Below are 16,050 nucleotides of genomic sequence, written 5' to 3'. Positions count from 1 at the left end.
TAAAAAAAGAAAGAAAGAAAAAAATCAAAGGGGGCTAATAAATCTGACTTCAACTGTAAATGTAAGTGTGAGCAATTAAATGACCCCTGGCACTGCAGTGGGTTTTTCAAAGATAGGTGCTGTCACAGTTAGGGATGCGTGTCATTTGGTGCTGCACTTCCAGCACCTGCTCATGCCTGTGCGCAGGTCTGAAATCAGTAGGTTGTGAAATGAAACTTGTGGCCAGCACACTCTACTCAGCAAATTTACAGCACTGAAATTTAGGCAATTGAAATAGGCTACCTGTTTCTCTAATAAGATAATACCAGACAAAAACATATAATAAAAAATAGTCAAATATTTCATAAATATAATGTAAACAAACTTTAACATTTTTTAAGAAATTCTCTCAAAAATAAGCTTTTCAACCAAAAGTTATAATCCTACTATGACAAAGAACATCTTTTTTTTTTTTTTTTTTTTTTGCTGACATCACTTGTGTTTCAAACTCCAATTATAAGGGTTTGTCTTTTTTTTTACTGTTCAGCTTTAAACTTTGTATCAATGTTGTTTTAATGTTAAAACATAAACAGACAGTACATGTTTGAAGGTTGTCATATGTCAGCTGCATACGTCATATGCATAGACTTTATGCTTAAAAAAACTGAGCACATGTGAATGACAAAAAACAGCATTAGCAATTAATAAACAAAAACAAAAAAATATGTTAAATACCATTTAAAAGGGTCCTTAAGGGTCTTGCAAATTGACATTTTCTGTTTCTTTTCACTTTATTTTCAGAGATTTGGTTATTTGTTTATTTAAATTATTTAATTATTAATAAAGAATTAAAATAATAATAAATATTTTTTACACTTCCAAAAAAGTAAATATTTTTTTAAAGTTAATAATGTAATGCTTATTAATTAATTAATCTTTTATTTATATATATATATATATATATATATATATATATATATATATATATATATATATATATATATATATATATATATATATATATATATATATATATATATATTAAAGAAGCCAAGCAACCCATCTTTAAAAAAACAAACAAACTAAGAAGCACACTATGATTGATAACCTTTAAAAATTTAATTCAAAATAGCTGTGTTTGTTGATTTCTTATTCTAAAAAAGGGCAATTTAACCTTGCTGACGTAGTTTAGTGACTATCCAATGGCGAAAGCTTAGCTTTTGAATATTAACAAGTGTGCCTTCACCGTAGTAGCGTTGGTGGATTCGCAGACCGGCTATTCAACAGAGAGCAAGCTGCACAGGCGGACGCGAGCTGTGCAGGTCTCCGCAATGCCAGTCGGATTTTAAAGCACCCGGTTCAGCCCGTAAAAAGGAAGGAACAGGACATATTAAAATAACCCCTTTTCCCACTTAAACCACAGACTATCGGGCTGATACGGACTGGAAAAAAAGATAGAGACATCGTTAAATTGGAGTAAAGCGCGTCCTCCGGTGCAGCGCAGAATTAAGAGGATTGCTGTATCCCAAGAACTGCAACGCCGCGTGAAGTGTGTTTAGACGGGAAACATGTCATTGTCTGGGAAAGAAAATAGCACTACCCCTCATGCCAATTACGTGGGACCATACCGCTTAGAAAAGACCCTCGGGAAAGGACAGACAGGTTTGTGCTTTAAGGCATTTTGACTGTAATATGCATTGCTTTTGCCATTGGATTATAATCTCCAAGTAAGAGGAGTCAGTTGATATGAGTCCAGTTGATATCGTTTGTTGTTTACTGTTTTGCATGACGGACAGGTGGATGCATCTGTCATTGATTCGTTTCCGTGTTCAGTAAGATTAAACCAAATAGCCTCTGCAACCTTCAGCTTGGTTGTTGCAACCCTGGAGCGTGTATGCGTCCTTTTGAACTTGTCTACCTGAGTTTTAGAACATGCATTGATGCATTTATGCATACACGCTAATCACTAACTGCCCAATAGCTTGAACTTTTCTAAGAATAGCTGGAATGGTATTGCTGTGATTCATACCTGGATCTTTAAACGTGTATGATTCCATGCCTGAAAGTGTTCAGTATAGAAATTCACAAAAGTACTTCCTCAATTTCTTTCTTTCTTTCTTTCTTTCTTTCTTTCTTTCTTTCTTTCTTTCTTTCTATCTATCTATCTATCTATCTATCTATCTATCTATCTATCTATCTATCTATCTATCTATCTATCTATCTATCTATCTATCTATCTATCTATCTAACACTAAATGTTTATTCTATACCACATTTTTATACATTACAAAATATATATAATTTTTTTTGGATAATTTGGCATACAATTTACTTTGTCACATCCTAATTATGCGAGCCGGAAGAGGAGCACAATCTGGCGGGGCAGCAGGAACCATACAACTGCACAAGAAAAGTGATGCAACACTTCATTGCAGTTTAGGCCTGTTTGCCATCCCCAAATTGTACAATGCTGGATATTTTTTTTTCTTTGACCCTTTCTCCAGAAGAACTTTAGTTGATGCTTTTCGTATAATGACTGTATTGAACTTTAGGTTGACTGCTGGATATTAGCTGAAATTAAAATCTTGCAATACACAGAGCAGGCTGTTTGCTTAAACATGAACCATGGCGGTTTTATCAGTGGTGTTCTGGGTAAAGATATTCTGTCAGTAATATACACAAAAGTAAAAAAAAAAGAAGTTATTTTTTGATCATTACACTTGTGAAAACAGACTGAAGTCAAGTTCATGTAAAGACAGGATTTTTCTCATTTTAATTTATTGCTAGATAGTTTAGGCACATGTAAAAGTTTATGAATAGCTCTGCACAAGCACCTCGACAAAAGATAAAATGCAGAAAATGAAGACAAAAAGCATTTGATTCTTACTCTTTGAATTTAGGGAGAATAACAACATATATGTTAACCAAAAACATGTTGACGTAGTTGATTTAAAAACATTATGAAATTGGCTCATGACACTGATGATATTTCACAATAAATAATAAATTAACATAAAACTAACCATTAAAACTAAAAAAATGTCTTTGCTAGAGTTATTTATTTAACTAATGAACACTGAACAGCATTTTATAAACTAATATTTATTTACTAATATATATTGCAAATTTTTTACTTTATTTGAACTAACTAATGGAATCTTATTGCCGATATTTTGTACATTCAGAAAGCTGTCCAAGTGTCTTTCAGCTGTTGTAAATCAAAGTCTGTTTGTCTTCAGGCAACAGCTTAAATAAACTCTCCATGTCTACCACATCACCATATCTGCATGATGCTTGTTGGACGTTTGCAATCATGTTTAATGCTACAGCTTAGTAATAATCAACTCACTTTACAGGTATTATCTAAGAATTTGAAAGACAAATCATCAGTGATTTTTCACTTCCTTATGCAAGCTGTATCTGTTAGCTGTTATTTATAGTGTAAAGTGGAAGGCCTTGGCTGATCAAGGCATCCTGCACATTGCCATATTCATTATGTGATTAGGATCCGACACAAACACACGTGTGTTTGTAATCCCTCATGTTAAGTCTCTGGCTCACTCAGTCTTTCACGTGGACTTGTTGAACCATGCATAACAGTGACAAACTAAAATAAAAGGAGGCAGTTGGAACTAGGAATAAAGCTGCATATTTGACTTTATACAACAGTTCTGCCTGGTTCTCGAATCTGATTGGCTGATAGCTGTGTGATATTCTGCAACAACAGCACTCGTATAGCCTCCTCACCCTTCTGTTTTACTCCGTCCACATGGTGACAGTAGGACCAATAAACTAATTACAGTTTGACAAATATTGCAGCTGTTGTACAACATGAAGTACTTTTGAGGCTTTTTTTAGGCGAGGATGTACTTGTTTAGTATGCAACTATGCAGTTTATTATATAAGGATAGTGCCAATTTTAAAAATTAATAATTTTGGAGATACAGCACGTCGGCATTAGCCTGTCATACTGAGCAGAGCAAAGATGGTTGCCGCTCTGCCAGAAAATGGTGACAAAGACTGCATAATAAGCCCTTAGCTTATTTTCGAATTACATCTGATTAAATCATTATAAAACAGGTAAGTGTCATTCTAAGTCGATCTCTCTCTTTTGTATGCTGTAGTGCTGCATTTATACCATAGTAATCTGGTAGTGCTATCCCAATTGCAACTGGGAAATGTCCTTAAACTGATGGCATTTCATGTAAAATGTGAGCAAATCAGCTGTCTTGTCATTACTTTAGGCATTACGCTAGAGAATCACTCAAATACTAGCTCTAACGTGACATTTGTGAAGTAGCAACGATTTCTGCTGTTCTGAGGTCAGCTACAGATATGAATGAATGGTGGAAGAAAGTAGTTTTTTAATTCAAAAGGATTTTTGAGGCTCTTCGTGTTTGATTTACTTTATGTACGCGATTACGCTGTCAAACTCTTGATAAAATCAATATCACTCATAGCAGTACAATATGACTGTATATCGTTACTGGTGGGACACTAAGGCATTGCATGCATCCCACCAGTGTCGATTATACAGCCATATCACGCTACTACTTGTGTGATATTGCTCCTGTATCTTTTTAGCCTTTTCTAATGAAAAGTACTTTGTTTAATTATTGTGTAATGGAGTGAATTTCTTTGGAGTATTGCAGTCTGTTTTAAAATTATGGTATAGGGTTATGTTAGTGGCTTATTCTAACTTAAGCATCTACTTTAATTGCACAAACAATAACATATAACTGTATATTTGGTGCTGTTGTGAAATTGTGGGGGGTGGAACAGTGTGATTTTGCTACAATGACACATTACATTACAAGTTGTGTATTTCCACTTCACTTCGCTGATCTAACACAGGCAGGGTGGTTGCAGTTAGGTTTATGGAAGATGAATTACACTTACAGTTGAAGTCAAAATTATTAGCCCTCACATTAATTTTCTTTTCTTTTTCACATATTTCCCAAATTAAGTTTAACAGAGAAATTATTTTTAAGAAATTAAGTATTTCCATAATTTTTTTCCCTATGTTTAAAGTAATAATTAAGCAGGGTTAATAATTCTGACTTCATCTGTATCTTGTCCAGATTTGTTTAGGATGCATTTTGTATATTTAGGTTTAATTGAAATTGCTCCACAAGACAACTTCAGTTATTCAGGATATTAATATATATAATTTGTAATATCTGGAACATTTCCAATTACAATTGTTTTAGTATAGTTTAATTCAATTAAGTAATCTAATCTATTATTTAATTAGAATCAAAACATGTCAAGTGCTTTTTTATTGTCAATATTTTTATCAGCTGATTTTATGTGCAACTGTTTTTGGCTTTGTGTGTGGTTGGACAAAAACAGTATGACTTCATTTCTCATTCCGTTCTGTTCTGTTGACATTGTCATTTTTAACAGTTTCTAGGCACATTAACTTGGCACAATAAAGCAATTAAGGTGTTTATTCTCCTTCTCATTGACCTCTGAGCTGGTAAAAGCTCTTCCAATTTGATAGAGAAATTGCAGTGTTTTGGGACAGTATAACAAAAAAGTGCATGCTTCATATTTTCATATTTTTTTCAAGCATTTTAGTGTGCAAAATTTGAATATTTTTTTATTAAGTTGCTGTTAATTAGAGTAGACATTCTGAATGTTTGTGGCTTTTGAGAAAGTTGTAACACTGCAAAGGATTCAAATAAACCATCACAGCCCAGAGCTGTTGGTTGTTGATTTTATAGCAACAGTGCTTGCTTGGTTTAATTTTGCAGTTTTTATTTTGGTAGAATGCTTGCTGTATAGCTGCTAGACTTCAGTGAAGTGAACCAAATGTTGTTTACCAGTATTAAATTGTGTATGCAAGTGTGAGTTATGAGCACATTCAGGTGTGTATGCTGTATTATTAAAATAATATGTTTTTGAGTAGATGATAGATATTTGTACTGTTGCCTTACAGCAAGAAGGTCGCTGGTTTGAATCCTAGCTGGGTCAGTTGCCATTTCTGAGTGGAGTTTGCACGTTCACCTCATGATCATGTGAGTTTCCTCTGGGTGTTCCTATTTCCCCCACAATCCAAAGACATGTACTATAGTGAGGCTATTGATAAATCAAATCGGCCATAGTTTATGAGTGTGTGAATGCGAGAGTGTAAGGGTGTTTATAGTACTGGGTTGTGGCTTGAAGGGCATCCACTGTGTAAAACATATGCCGGAATAGTTGCAGTTCATTCCACTGTGGTGACCTTCGATAAACAAGGGACTAAGCCAAAGGAAAATGAATGAATCAAGTATAGATATTTAGAGTTTGCTGTGTGGTTTTGTTGAAAACTGAAATGAAAAAGTTATGTGACTTGCTTTCATCAACTACAAAGAACAGTTTTTTTTTTTTTTGTTTTGTTTTTTCCAGAATGATACTTATGAAATGTTGACTGGACAATTTGTCAAGATAATTTACATGGCAGTGCCTCATAAAGCAAGCAAATCAACCTTAAAAGAAAATGTGAACTGGTGTGTCAAGCTCCTAATATTTCCATAAATTTGCTCGATTCTACCAAAGAAATAAATGACTATAGTTTGAGTGATTAGATTTTTGATTTTTAGGCACAATGTCTATTTAAGTTTACTTTCTTGTTTTATGCAGCAGGTCTGTTGGCCAGGTTTATTGAGCTCTGTTTGGGGTGTAACCCAGCGTATCAGAGGCTGCTGTTTTGTCGTCAGGTTTTTGACAAGTGCAAAAGCCCTGAAATTGTCACCGAATGATGGGGCTGCTACGCTCAATTTTCCTTCAATTCCAAGCGCTATGAGAGATTTTCTGTTTTCTTGGTCTCCCGTCGATTGTTACACTGATACACATCTGTGCTGCCTCTCTGTTTACATCCACGACACATTGTCAAGTAAATTCGATAAACAACATCATCAAGCTTGGTGCCATTTAACACTAGTTGTTCTTGAATTGCTGTTTTGATGGATTCTGAAGCACTCACCATAGCTTGATGATGTAAACATACTTTTGCAACAAACCCTTTCTGTTCCACTAATAAGACAAAATGTCCACTTGCTTCAATAGTCATCCACTTTATTGTTGTGGTAAGTTAGAATATAAAAAATGAATGAGTACTTTTATTTAGAAAAAAAAAACACATTTAAAATTCTATAAAATATTTATATTTTAAAGAAAAACTATTCTTTTGAGCTCACTCAAGAAAAAAAAAATACCCATGATAAAAACATTGAGCAATGCGGGGGGGAAAAATAGAAATGTTTCTTGAGCAGCAAATTAAAGCATTATATGACATAAAAGCTTGCAGTAATGGCTGATGAAAAAATGTTTACATTAAAACACATTTTAATAGTGCAGATGGAAGGGAATTCAGCCATATAAAAATATGCCAGAGTTATTGACAGTTCATTCCTGTGGCGAGCCCTGATAAATCAACTGTAATTTTACTGTATATTTGCTCAAAATTCTAACTATTTTAAATAAATTTACATAAACAATTGAATATATATTTATACATATGATGTTTTTTTTAAGCTAGTGAATTATACATTTTTGAATTACAAATTTAATACAATCTTTTTTTCAGTATAAACAAAAACAGAAGCAGAACAGCAAAATAGAGATCTGTGCTAAAAGGGAAGAACAATAGTATTGCATTCAGTAATACACTTGCTTGAGGTTGATATGAAATAATTTGAAGTTCATTACTGAAATGTTCCGCATCTGTAATAAAGCCACTGACTGAGAACAAGAAGCCATTGTTTAGTCATTTCCTTACCTCCACTCTCCTTTTTTTTTTTAAATAAAACGTGTAATCTTTTTAGCTACTGTAAGTCTAAGTCCCAATCCCAATTTTACTCCTTAGCCCCCGTTAAAAAAAATCTATAATCCATAATCATAACTCCTGTATTGTAGTCCCACAACATTGACACTTGAATACGTGTCAATGACGTGTGCAAGTGCTGTAGTGCTGTCCCAATTCCTAGGGGTAAATTTTGAAGCCCTTCCCTGTAACCCTCTGTTGTAAGGGCTAAGGGGAAGGGGCAGCGGTACAAAAATAGAATTGGGATTGAGCCTAAATCCATGTATCTAATTTTCAGCATTTAGAGATACTAGCTGTTCAATAAATTGGCTGAAGAGATACCATACCTCTTAGACTAGGTTTTTAATAATAATAAAAAAAAAGGTTTTGCCAGTTTTATATATATACACCTATGAATTCATCATAAATATTTGTTGAAAATCTGCCTTTTAAGATAAACAACAGCATTTAAAAGAAATAAACACCTCTATAACTGTTATTTTTGTAGTGTAGTTTGAGATAACCCCCACATGACTGCTATCCCAGGTCTCTGCTCTGTAACTGAAACGGTAGTTATTGTTTCATGCAAACCTTTTAAACAGTGACATTATTTCCGTTTTGCTTTTTAAATCAAATGTTTTGTGTAAGCCTTTGGCAGTTTAAATAATAAAAAATAAATTAAATGTAAATAAATAATGTTGTTTGACTGTTTGATTTAACTGATAATTCTTGAATTTCATAATTTTGTGTGTGACAAATGAGAAGTAAAATCAGTAGCAGTGCGTAATATAGTATTGAGTCAAATGTCATCTTTTGTATACTGCATGTTTTGGGAAATACTAATTTGGGAAGTACTGTAGGTCAGCTTTGGCGAAACTACAGATTTACATTCTGCATAATAATGCCAGCTATAACAATACTACTGTAGAATGCAATTTTGTTGCTATTCTGTACCTACCCAGTATTTTTTTTAAAGAAATGATCAAATATGTTTTTTTTTTGTAAAAAATTGAACATGGAGGATTATGGATACATTTCTGAAAATGATGAGCTGCATATTATTTCAAAGCAATTTAGACTGAAACACTTTCATAGATTAAATTGTAGCAGTTGCATGAACAACATGCACGCTGATGAGTAACACCATTTTGTGACATCACTGTCTCTCACTAATGTGTGACATGAGTTGCCATGGGAACTTCTGCAAAGGCGAACAACATGCCCATGTGTTTTGTGTACATATGTTATTTTTGCTTCATGGTGCATTTCTTAAAGTTTTTCTGCTCCTGTGTGTCACAGTCCACTCGTGATCGCAGAATCACCCTTAGCTGAGTGGAATAGAGCAATTCAATTAGCTTTTAAATTATTTCATACATGGCGATTAAATCTCGCTGACCACTAATGGGATTCTCTCAGTAGGGTGCTCAGACCTCTCCCACATAATAACATTCAATTACTACAACCTCTCTCTCTCTCTCTTACTTTCTGTGTAAGTTCCCTTCTGTTATAGTATGGCACCCCTTATGAATTTTGTAAGCATGTGCGTTTTGGGTGTTTTTTTATTTTTAAAATTAGAGTTTTTTTTTTTTTTTTTTTTTGCAGACATGCTCATAAAATGACAAAACAAAAAAACTATAGGGATGTCCGATCAGGTTTTTGTTTCCCAATCCTAGTGCAAAAAAAAAATAAAAAATAAAAAAAAAATACATAATAAATATATATCTCTGTGCAAGTTAATCTACTGTTAAAAAATAAAAATAAAATCTGGCCATTTATTTCTGCTTTGGAACAGCAGTTCCTCTTTGATGATGCCAGTTTGATTGCTTGGGCCAGGGGTGTCCAAACTCAGTTCTGGAGGGCTGGTGTCCTGAAGAGTTTAGCTTCAATGGAAATTAAACACACCTGAACCAGCTTATCAAGTTCTTACTAGATATAAGACGTTTCCGAAATTGCATACTTTCATATTGTATCCGCTTGTTAAGTGTGATGTCACGTGAAGCGGCTTCGGGTCCAAGCGCTCTATTCAACTGTATGGGAAGACTCATGAAATGGTAATTATAAACGTTTACAAAGCTATTTAATACTTCGAAAATCACGATTACAATATATATGTCCATGCCTAATATCCGATGGCCAGAAAGTGATTTATTTTTTTATAAATTGTTAAAATTTTGGTATTTGTGATGCAGCAAGCCCAGAGATTGTTGTGTACACTATGATACACTATGATGATATTGTGTACACTTTATATAAAATTTAATTTAATGTGTAAAATGAATTAAAAATGATCATAAACAAATAATTTCTCAACTCAAATGAGTGGCTGCTTGGATCTGGCAACAGTATTACATACGTCACCGACACGTCATCACTTAACAAGCGGATAGTACGCTAAAAACGGTATGCGAGAAGAGTAGTCTGAATTCATAGAATTTGAAAAACAGTACTTGATGACCTACTACTTCCGGCTAATGTCTGAAGTGCACAATGGATCTTTTTTAATTGCCAAGTAGTACATTTAAATTTAAATGCAGAACCTACTGAGTAGTAGGCAATTTGGTACTCTGGTATACTAGAAACTTCTTGGCAGATGTGTTAAAGCAAGTTGGAGCTAAACTCAGCAGGACAACGGCAAACCGCTAGTTTGTTGCAAGTGAAATAAGAGAGGAGGGCAAAAATAAAACCCCACCCCTTTCTTAATATGCAGTTTCAGTTGGAAATATATCATTCTACAGAAATTGAAACTCCGTAGCAACTTCCAGTTCATGTGGTTTTTAATGCTCATAAAAAAATGAGGGGAGGTGGGGGTTGGGGGTTTAAGCCACACAATCTCTTGACAAACTTGACTTGCGTGCAGTTTAATAAGTTGTGGCAACAATTATACCATAATGGCAACAACATGACAGAAAACAAGAAACTAAGCATTTTAATGTGTGTAGGGCAATGTGTTTCTGTCTTGCACAATGAGTCTTTACTGGCTATTAGATGGGCCGGCCTCATTAAATGAGAAAACACTACTGTCAGTGTTAATGCTACATTCTCCCAGACGCACACATATAGTCACAGGGCTTAGTGACTCATCCTCTTCAAATTACACTGCATCCAGACCATAAAATGTAACCAACAGTTGAAATGTTTTTAGAGTCTTTGTGTAAAAAGGGCCATTTATGTGTAGCAGAGAATATCTAATGGTGGTTTTTATGGAAAAGCAGTAATTGCATGCGAAATCTGTTTGCTCGGTTAGCAGTTTGGTTATAAATACCAGACGTTTGGAAATTAAAATTAGCAGCAATGTTAGGTTATTAAGCTTTTATTGCTTGAAAGATTTCTAAATATTCAAAACTTAAGCATTGTGAGATTTTTACATGTAGCTGTTTACTTAAAATATAGATTTCATGCAGTGCTTGAATGCAGCAATGAATTTAAGAGATCTTTTCCATTCCAGAGTTGCAGTCATTTTAAACAAGATCTTATAGTGATGATGGGGATTCTGTCCACTACACTAAGACTAGACATGGGTCGGCATAAGTTTCTGACGGCATGATAACCTTGGATAAAAATATCATGGTTTCACGGTGTTGCGATTACTGCTTTAAAATAAGTTCTTTTTAAATGTATTAGAAAAATAAAAAAATTTTCCCCCCATTGAACACTATATATTTTATTTTAGGAAGCATTTATAATATTTTGAAAAGTAAACATGTCTGGCAGGTAATTAAAACAAGTAAATGACATTTGCTATCTCCAATTAGTTTCAAAAACACAGATTTTTCACAAAACTTAAACATAAAAAACGTACATAAAGTTGAAATCATAATTATTAGCCTCCCTTTGATTTTTTTTAAATATTGTAAATATTTCCTAAATGATGTTAAACAGGGCAAGTAAATTTTCACAGAATATCGTATAATATTTTTTCTTCTGGAAAAAGTCTTATTTGTTTTATTTCGGCTAGAATAAAAGTTTTTAATTTTTTAAAAAAACATTTTAGGGACAAAATTATTAGCCTATTTAAGCTAATTTTTTTTTTCAACAGTCTACAGAACAAACCATCATCACCAATTTCAGCATTCGTTAAAAAAAATAATAATAAGGAAAGTAAAAAATTTAACACATTTCTAAACATAATAGTTTCAATAACTCATTTCTAATAACTGATTTATTATCTTTGCAATGATGACATTAAATAATATTTTACTGGATATTTTTGAGACACTTCTATACAGCTTAATGTAACATTTAAAGGCTTAAATAGATTAATTAGGTTAACTAGGTAGGTTAGGGTAATTAGGCAAGTTATTCTATAATGATGGTTTGTTCTGTAGACTATTGGAAAAATATAGCTTAAAGGGGCTAATAATTTTTTTCCTTAGAATAGTGTTTAAAAAATTAAAACTGCTTTTAATCTTGTCGAAATAAAAGAAATAAGACTTTCTCCCAAAAAAAAAAAAAATAATTATCTGACATACTGTAAAAATTTCCATCATTTGGGAAATATTTAAAAAAGAGAAAAAAATAAAATAAATCAAAGGGGGGCTAATAACTCTGACTTCAACTGTAGTTGTCTAACCAACTTGGTGCTTTTTACAGAGAGGGAGGCACCTTTATTAAGGCATGTGCCATCTATTACATGTTCTTCAAACAGAGTCATGAGGCAGGAGAATATGGGTGATGTAGGGCTAGTTATGTGGCAAACGATGATTTACAGGCTAACCAGGGTTCTGGAGAGAGCAACTAACATTGTCAATGAAAATGAATTCCATTAAGATGTCACTAACATGGACATAGGTGAAAAAAAAACTGTTTCTAAAATATTTAAATTAGCTATTTACATGCTGTTTATACATATACAAAATAGGCTAAACATTAAATACCCATGACGCTCTTGTGACATATCACATTTTCATTATTTTTATTTATTTATTTATTTCCTTCCTATTAAAAGTATATATTTCCAAACTGATATGTAAAGGGGAGAAAAATAAGGACAAATTCAGCAGATGCTGGATTCAAACTGTGTTAATGACAGATCGCATCAAAACATGTTGCTATGCACTTTACAAGCTACGCAACTCACACTGTTGTTGGTTGCGCTCTTTAGTTAAGTTGTCTCTGTTGATCAGACAGTGATGGGTGGAAATCGTGCAAATAGCTTATTCCAAAGAGGTGCACTATTTGCACTTAGCCTAAATAGACGTTCCAACACTGGCATTTTTCCTACCTTGCAGGGGCCCCAAGTACGCACAGGCCTGTGCCCATAATGTCCATTGGTTAATCCGGCCTTGGTTAAGATGCAATTGCATTTTGGGAATATTAGACTTTTTTCTGTTAATGTACTATAACAAGGTTTTCATTGTGTAGGGATGGTGCCAGCAGGGTCTACATGCACTCCATACATTAATGGATAGCACATTAATATTAAAAAAACTGTATTCATATAAAACAATTATGTATATCCATATGAAACCTCATGTTTACATGACCATGCGGCAAAATCGTAGCCTTAAAGAGCCTTACTTTCATTTTACACCTGCTTTAATTTGAATTGAGACTCCTGAAAACACTTGACAACTGCATTTCCGTTAGCTCTTGAGAAATTCACAATAAGAAGCAGTAAAGAATTGGTGAACTAGAAAGAGTCTACTTGTTTCCATACGTTCATTAATATTGTCCCTGAGGGTAGCTGAGATTTATTGCCAAGGCCTGGGAGTTTTAATCGACTGGCCCCATCCTCAGTAGCTGCTGGGAGCTCAATAATCACCTTTACTCATATAATACCCCCATGAGTGCTCTCAGAGGCCTTTACCACTCCACGTGCCTCTTAGTAACACTCAAAAGTGTTGTAAAAGCAAAGAGCTGCTACAAAATGGATAGAAGGACATAATGTATATTGTCATAAATAACGTTTATGCTAACATTCAGAAATGTGCTTCTGTTTAGCAGCACAGACTTTTCCCTGCTTGCTTTTTGTTGTGACTGTGTAGTATTACCTAAGTTGGTCCACCCACACTAATTTCACTGGACCAGATTCTTACCCGACAAAGCTATATACAAAAGTGCTCAAATTTTGACCTGTTTTACAAGATGTTTTGTGTCTCCAGAAGTGTCTGTACAGTTTCAGATCAATTGATCTGATCAGATATTCTACCCTGTAAAACATGTAATATTTGGGTCAGATGGAGTTGTAGCTGTTTTTGTGCCTGTACTTTTAAATGAAAATGAGCTGGTTCTCCCTTTCCACTCATTTTGCTTCAGAGAAGGATAACCAGGGTCAGATGTCAGGATAAACACTGCAAGATGACAGACATCAAGGCAGACATTATGAAACCGAGATCCACAGTCACAAATAGCACAGTAATATGAATTAGCCACACAAATCTTGTTACAATGTTCTTTGTGCGTGTGCACACACACACATTTAATATGTTGTGTGTTTTGGCTAATCTACTCATGGCAAATGTAACAGGATGCTCACCCAATAGGTAAATATACTGCTGTATAAAGATCCATTATAGCTAAGTTACAGTACTAAATAAACCCAATGTCCACAAATCGGGACTCCTGTTTGATCGATGTGTCTTCGTTTACAGTTGTGTACTCTATGCAGCTGGTTATTTCAGTGGATTTGAGTTATGTTGCCCAAAAAGTATAGTCCAAATTACTATAAAAATACAAAATCCTTCCTGAAGTGCAGTTGGATCACAGTTTGAACAGATCTTTTAATCCCACTTGTCTTGTAGACATGATTATAAGTGTTAATACTGAGACATAGTAATGTGCAGCTGTCAATCAATATCTGATTGATCTACAAACTGCAGTGCTATGTCAAGGTGCATTGGGTCTCAAAATTACTGTGATTTGACCCTATTTTAACATCTTATTGTGGTTTATTGTGTTTAAATCACTCCAGTATGGCTGTGACACGCTATACCCACACACATTTCTGTTCAGACAGCTTCCAAAAGTTGACTTTTGCATGGTAGGTGCCATGTTTTGATTGCCAATTATTTTGCTACTTCGTACAAAGAATATAAAAATAAAATAAATCGAATGTGCCGAAAACCTTTACATCAACTATTGTAGTACTTTAAATCAACCTTTTTGTTTGTGTTAATGAATAAAGAGGAAAGCTAAATGCCATAGCAGTGTGATTTCTGCAGTACAATTGTCAACAAACAAAAGTGCCATAAAGATTTCTTTTATTTATTACCATTTTAGACAAGTTTGCTAAACAATCCCCACATTGATTGGACAAAAATATCACAGTCGCGGCACAAGTTTAGCTTTCAGGCTAAATGGGGTTTTCTGACAAACTCAAAACATTTTTAATATCACTTTTTGGATAAAGAACCTACTTACAGTGTAACTTACAAATAGTTGTCTTAGGATGTTATTGTTGGATAAAACAACGCATTTTAACACTGAATTAAACACTTAGCAAATGAGGTTGTAATGAAACTAATTTCCTGTTTTCCATCTTCAGCTCATCTAAGATGAAGGAAGTTTATGTTATCACAGAAATTTTGAGAGGCAGCAATGCAAAAAATTCTCTTTGAAATGGAGAATAAACCCGTCGTTCCTCTTCAGCCTGAGGGCTCGTATCCTCACTTGCTCCGTGAAAGCTAAGCACATCAATCTCGTTTACTCATAGTCAACTAGAGAGAAACCAAGCAGCTTCAAAGTTCAAAATGTTTGCCTGCTATTGAAGAAAAAAGTATGCTTCAATCATTACTCAGCAGAGTTCACACTTGCTGATTTGCGCCAGTGGTCAGGGAATTAATTTTCACATTTATCTTTTGAAAAACCTGTTATATTGCAGCTGTATCAGGTTTGTTTCCAAAGTAGTAGCCATTTATTATTTGTAGTATATGTAGCGCTTTTCTATTAAGTGGTCAATTTGTGTTTTTTTGTGAATTGTATATGAGTTCTAATACAAGCATGTTTTTTTTTTTTTTGAGTTGTGAAAAACCTAAAATGTGTAGTTTTGGGGGTCTACAAAACCAAGTATACAGTATACATATTGTGGAAGTATCACTGGCTTTACCCTGAAAGCTGTCTATTTTACATGGTATATTATAATTGATTATCTGTATTAGACATATGGTAATATTTAATAAATCAATTTATCATGAATACGCACAATATTGACATTGTGGGTACTTCAACATAGCTTGATTTAACTGTTTATTATTTAAACTTTCACAAGGCCTTTATTAGAATATTCAAAATATTAATATTATATATATATATATTAATATATATTAATAAAATATTAGAATATTTTG

The 16,050-nt window shown here is 33.8% G+C and overlaps 2 protein-coding genes and 1 pseudogene across 25 annotated transcripts in view; 1 reads left to right on the top strand and 2 right to left on the bottom strand.

Moving 5' to 3' along the window:
• The window catches only part of LOC147837710 (uncharacterized), a 633,655-nt pseudogene that overhangs the window by 109,767 nt on the left and 507,838 nt on the right, over positions 1-16,050 (bottom strand). The gene's annotated exons all lie outside the window — the stretch shown is intronic.
• Positions 1-16,050, bottom strand: part of LOC147837713 (uncharacterized) — a 977,861-nt gene that overhangs the window by 766,787 nt on the left and 195,024 nt on the right. The gene's annotated exons all lie outside the window — the stretch shown is intronic.
• Positions 1,232-16,050, top strand: part of brsk2a (BR serine/threonine kinase 2a) — a 312,045-nt gene continuing 297,226 nt past the window's right edge. For all 23 annotated transcript variants that reach the window (XR_015526514.1, XR_015526511.1, XR_015526510.1 and 20 more), the window contains exon 1: positions 1,232-1,641. Coding sequence is in view for 12 of the 23 variants with exons in the window: in XM_087312364.1 (XP_087168490.1) it covers positions 1,548-1,641 (94 nt within the window). In the remaining 11 variants the exon portion in view is untranslated. The remainder of the gene's footprint in view (positions 1,642-16,050) is intronic.

Source organism: Danio rerio, chromosome 25, assembly GCF_052040795.2.
Source record: "Danio rerio strain M-AB ecotype USA chromosome 25, GRCz13ab, whole genome shotgun sequence".
Taxonomy (NCBI): domain Eukaryota; kingdom Metazoa; phylum Chordata; class Actinopteri; order Cypriniformes; family Danionidae; genus Danio; species Danio rerio.
The sequence above is the reverse complement of the archived record's forward strand: the minus strand, read 5'-3'. Positions and strand labels throughout refer to the sequence as shown.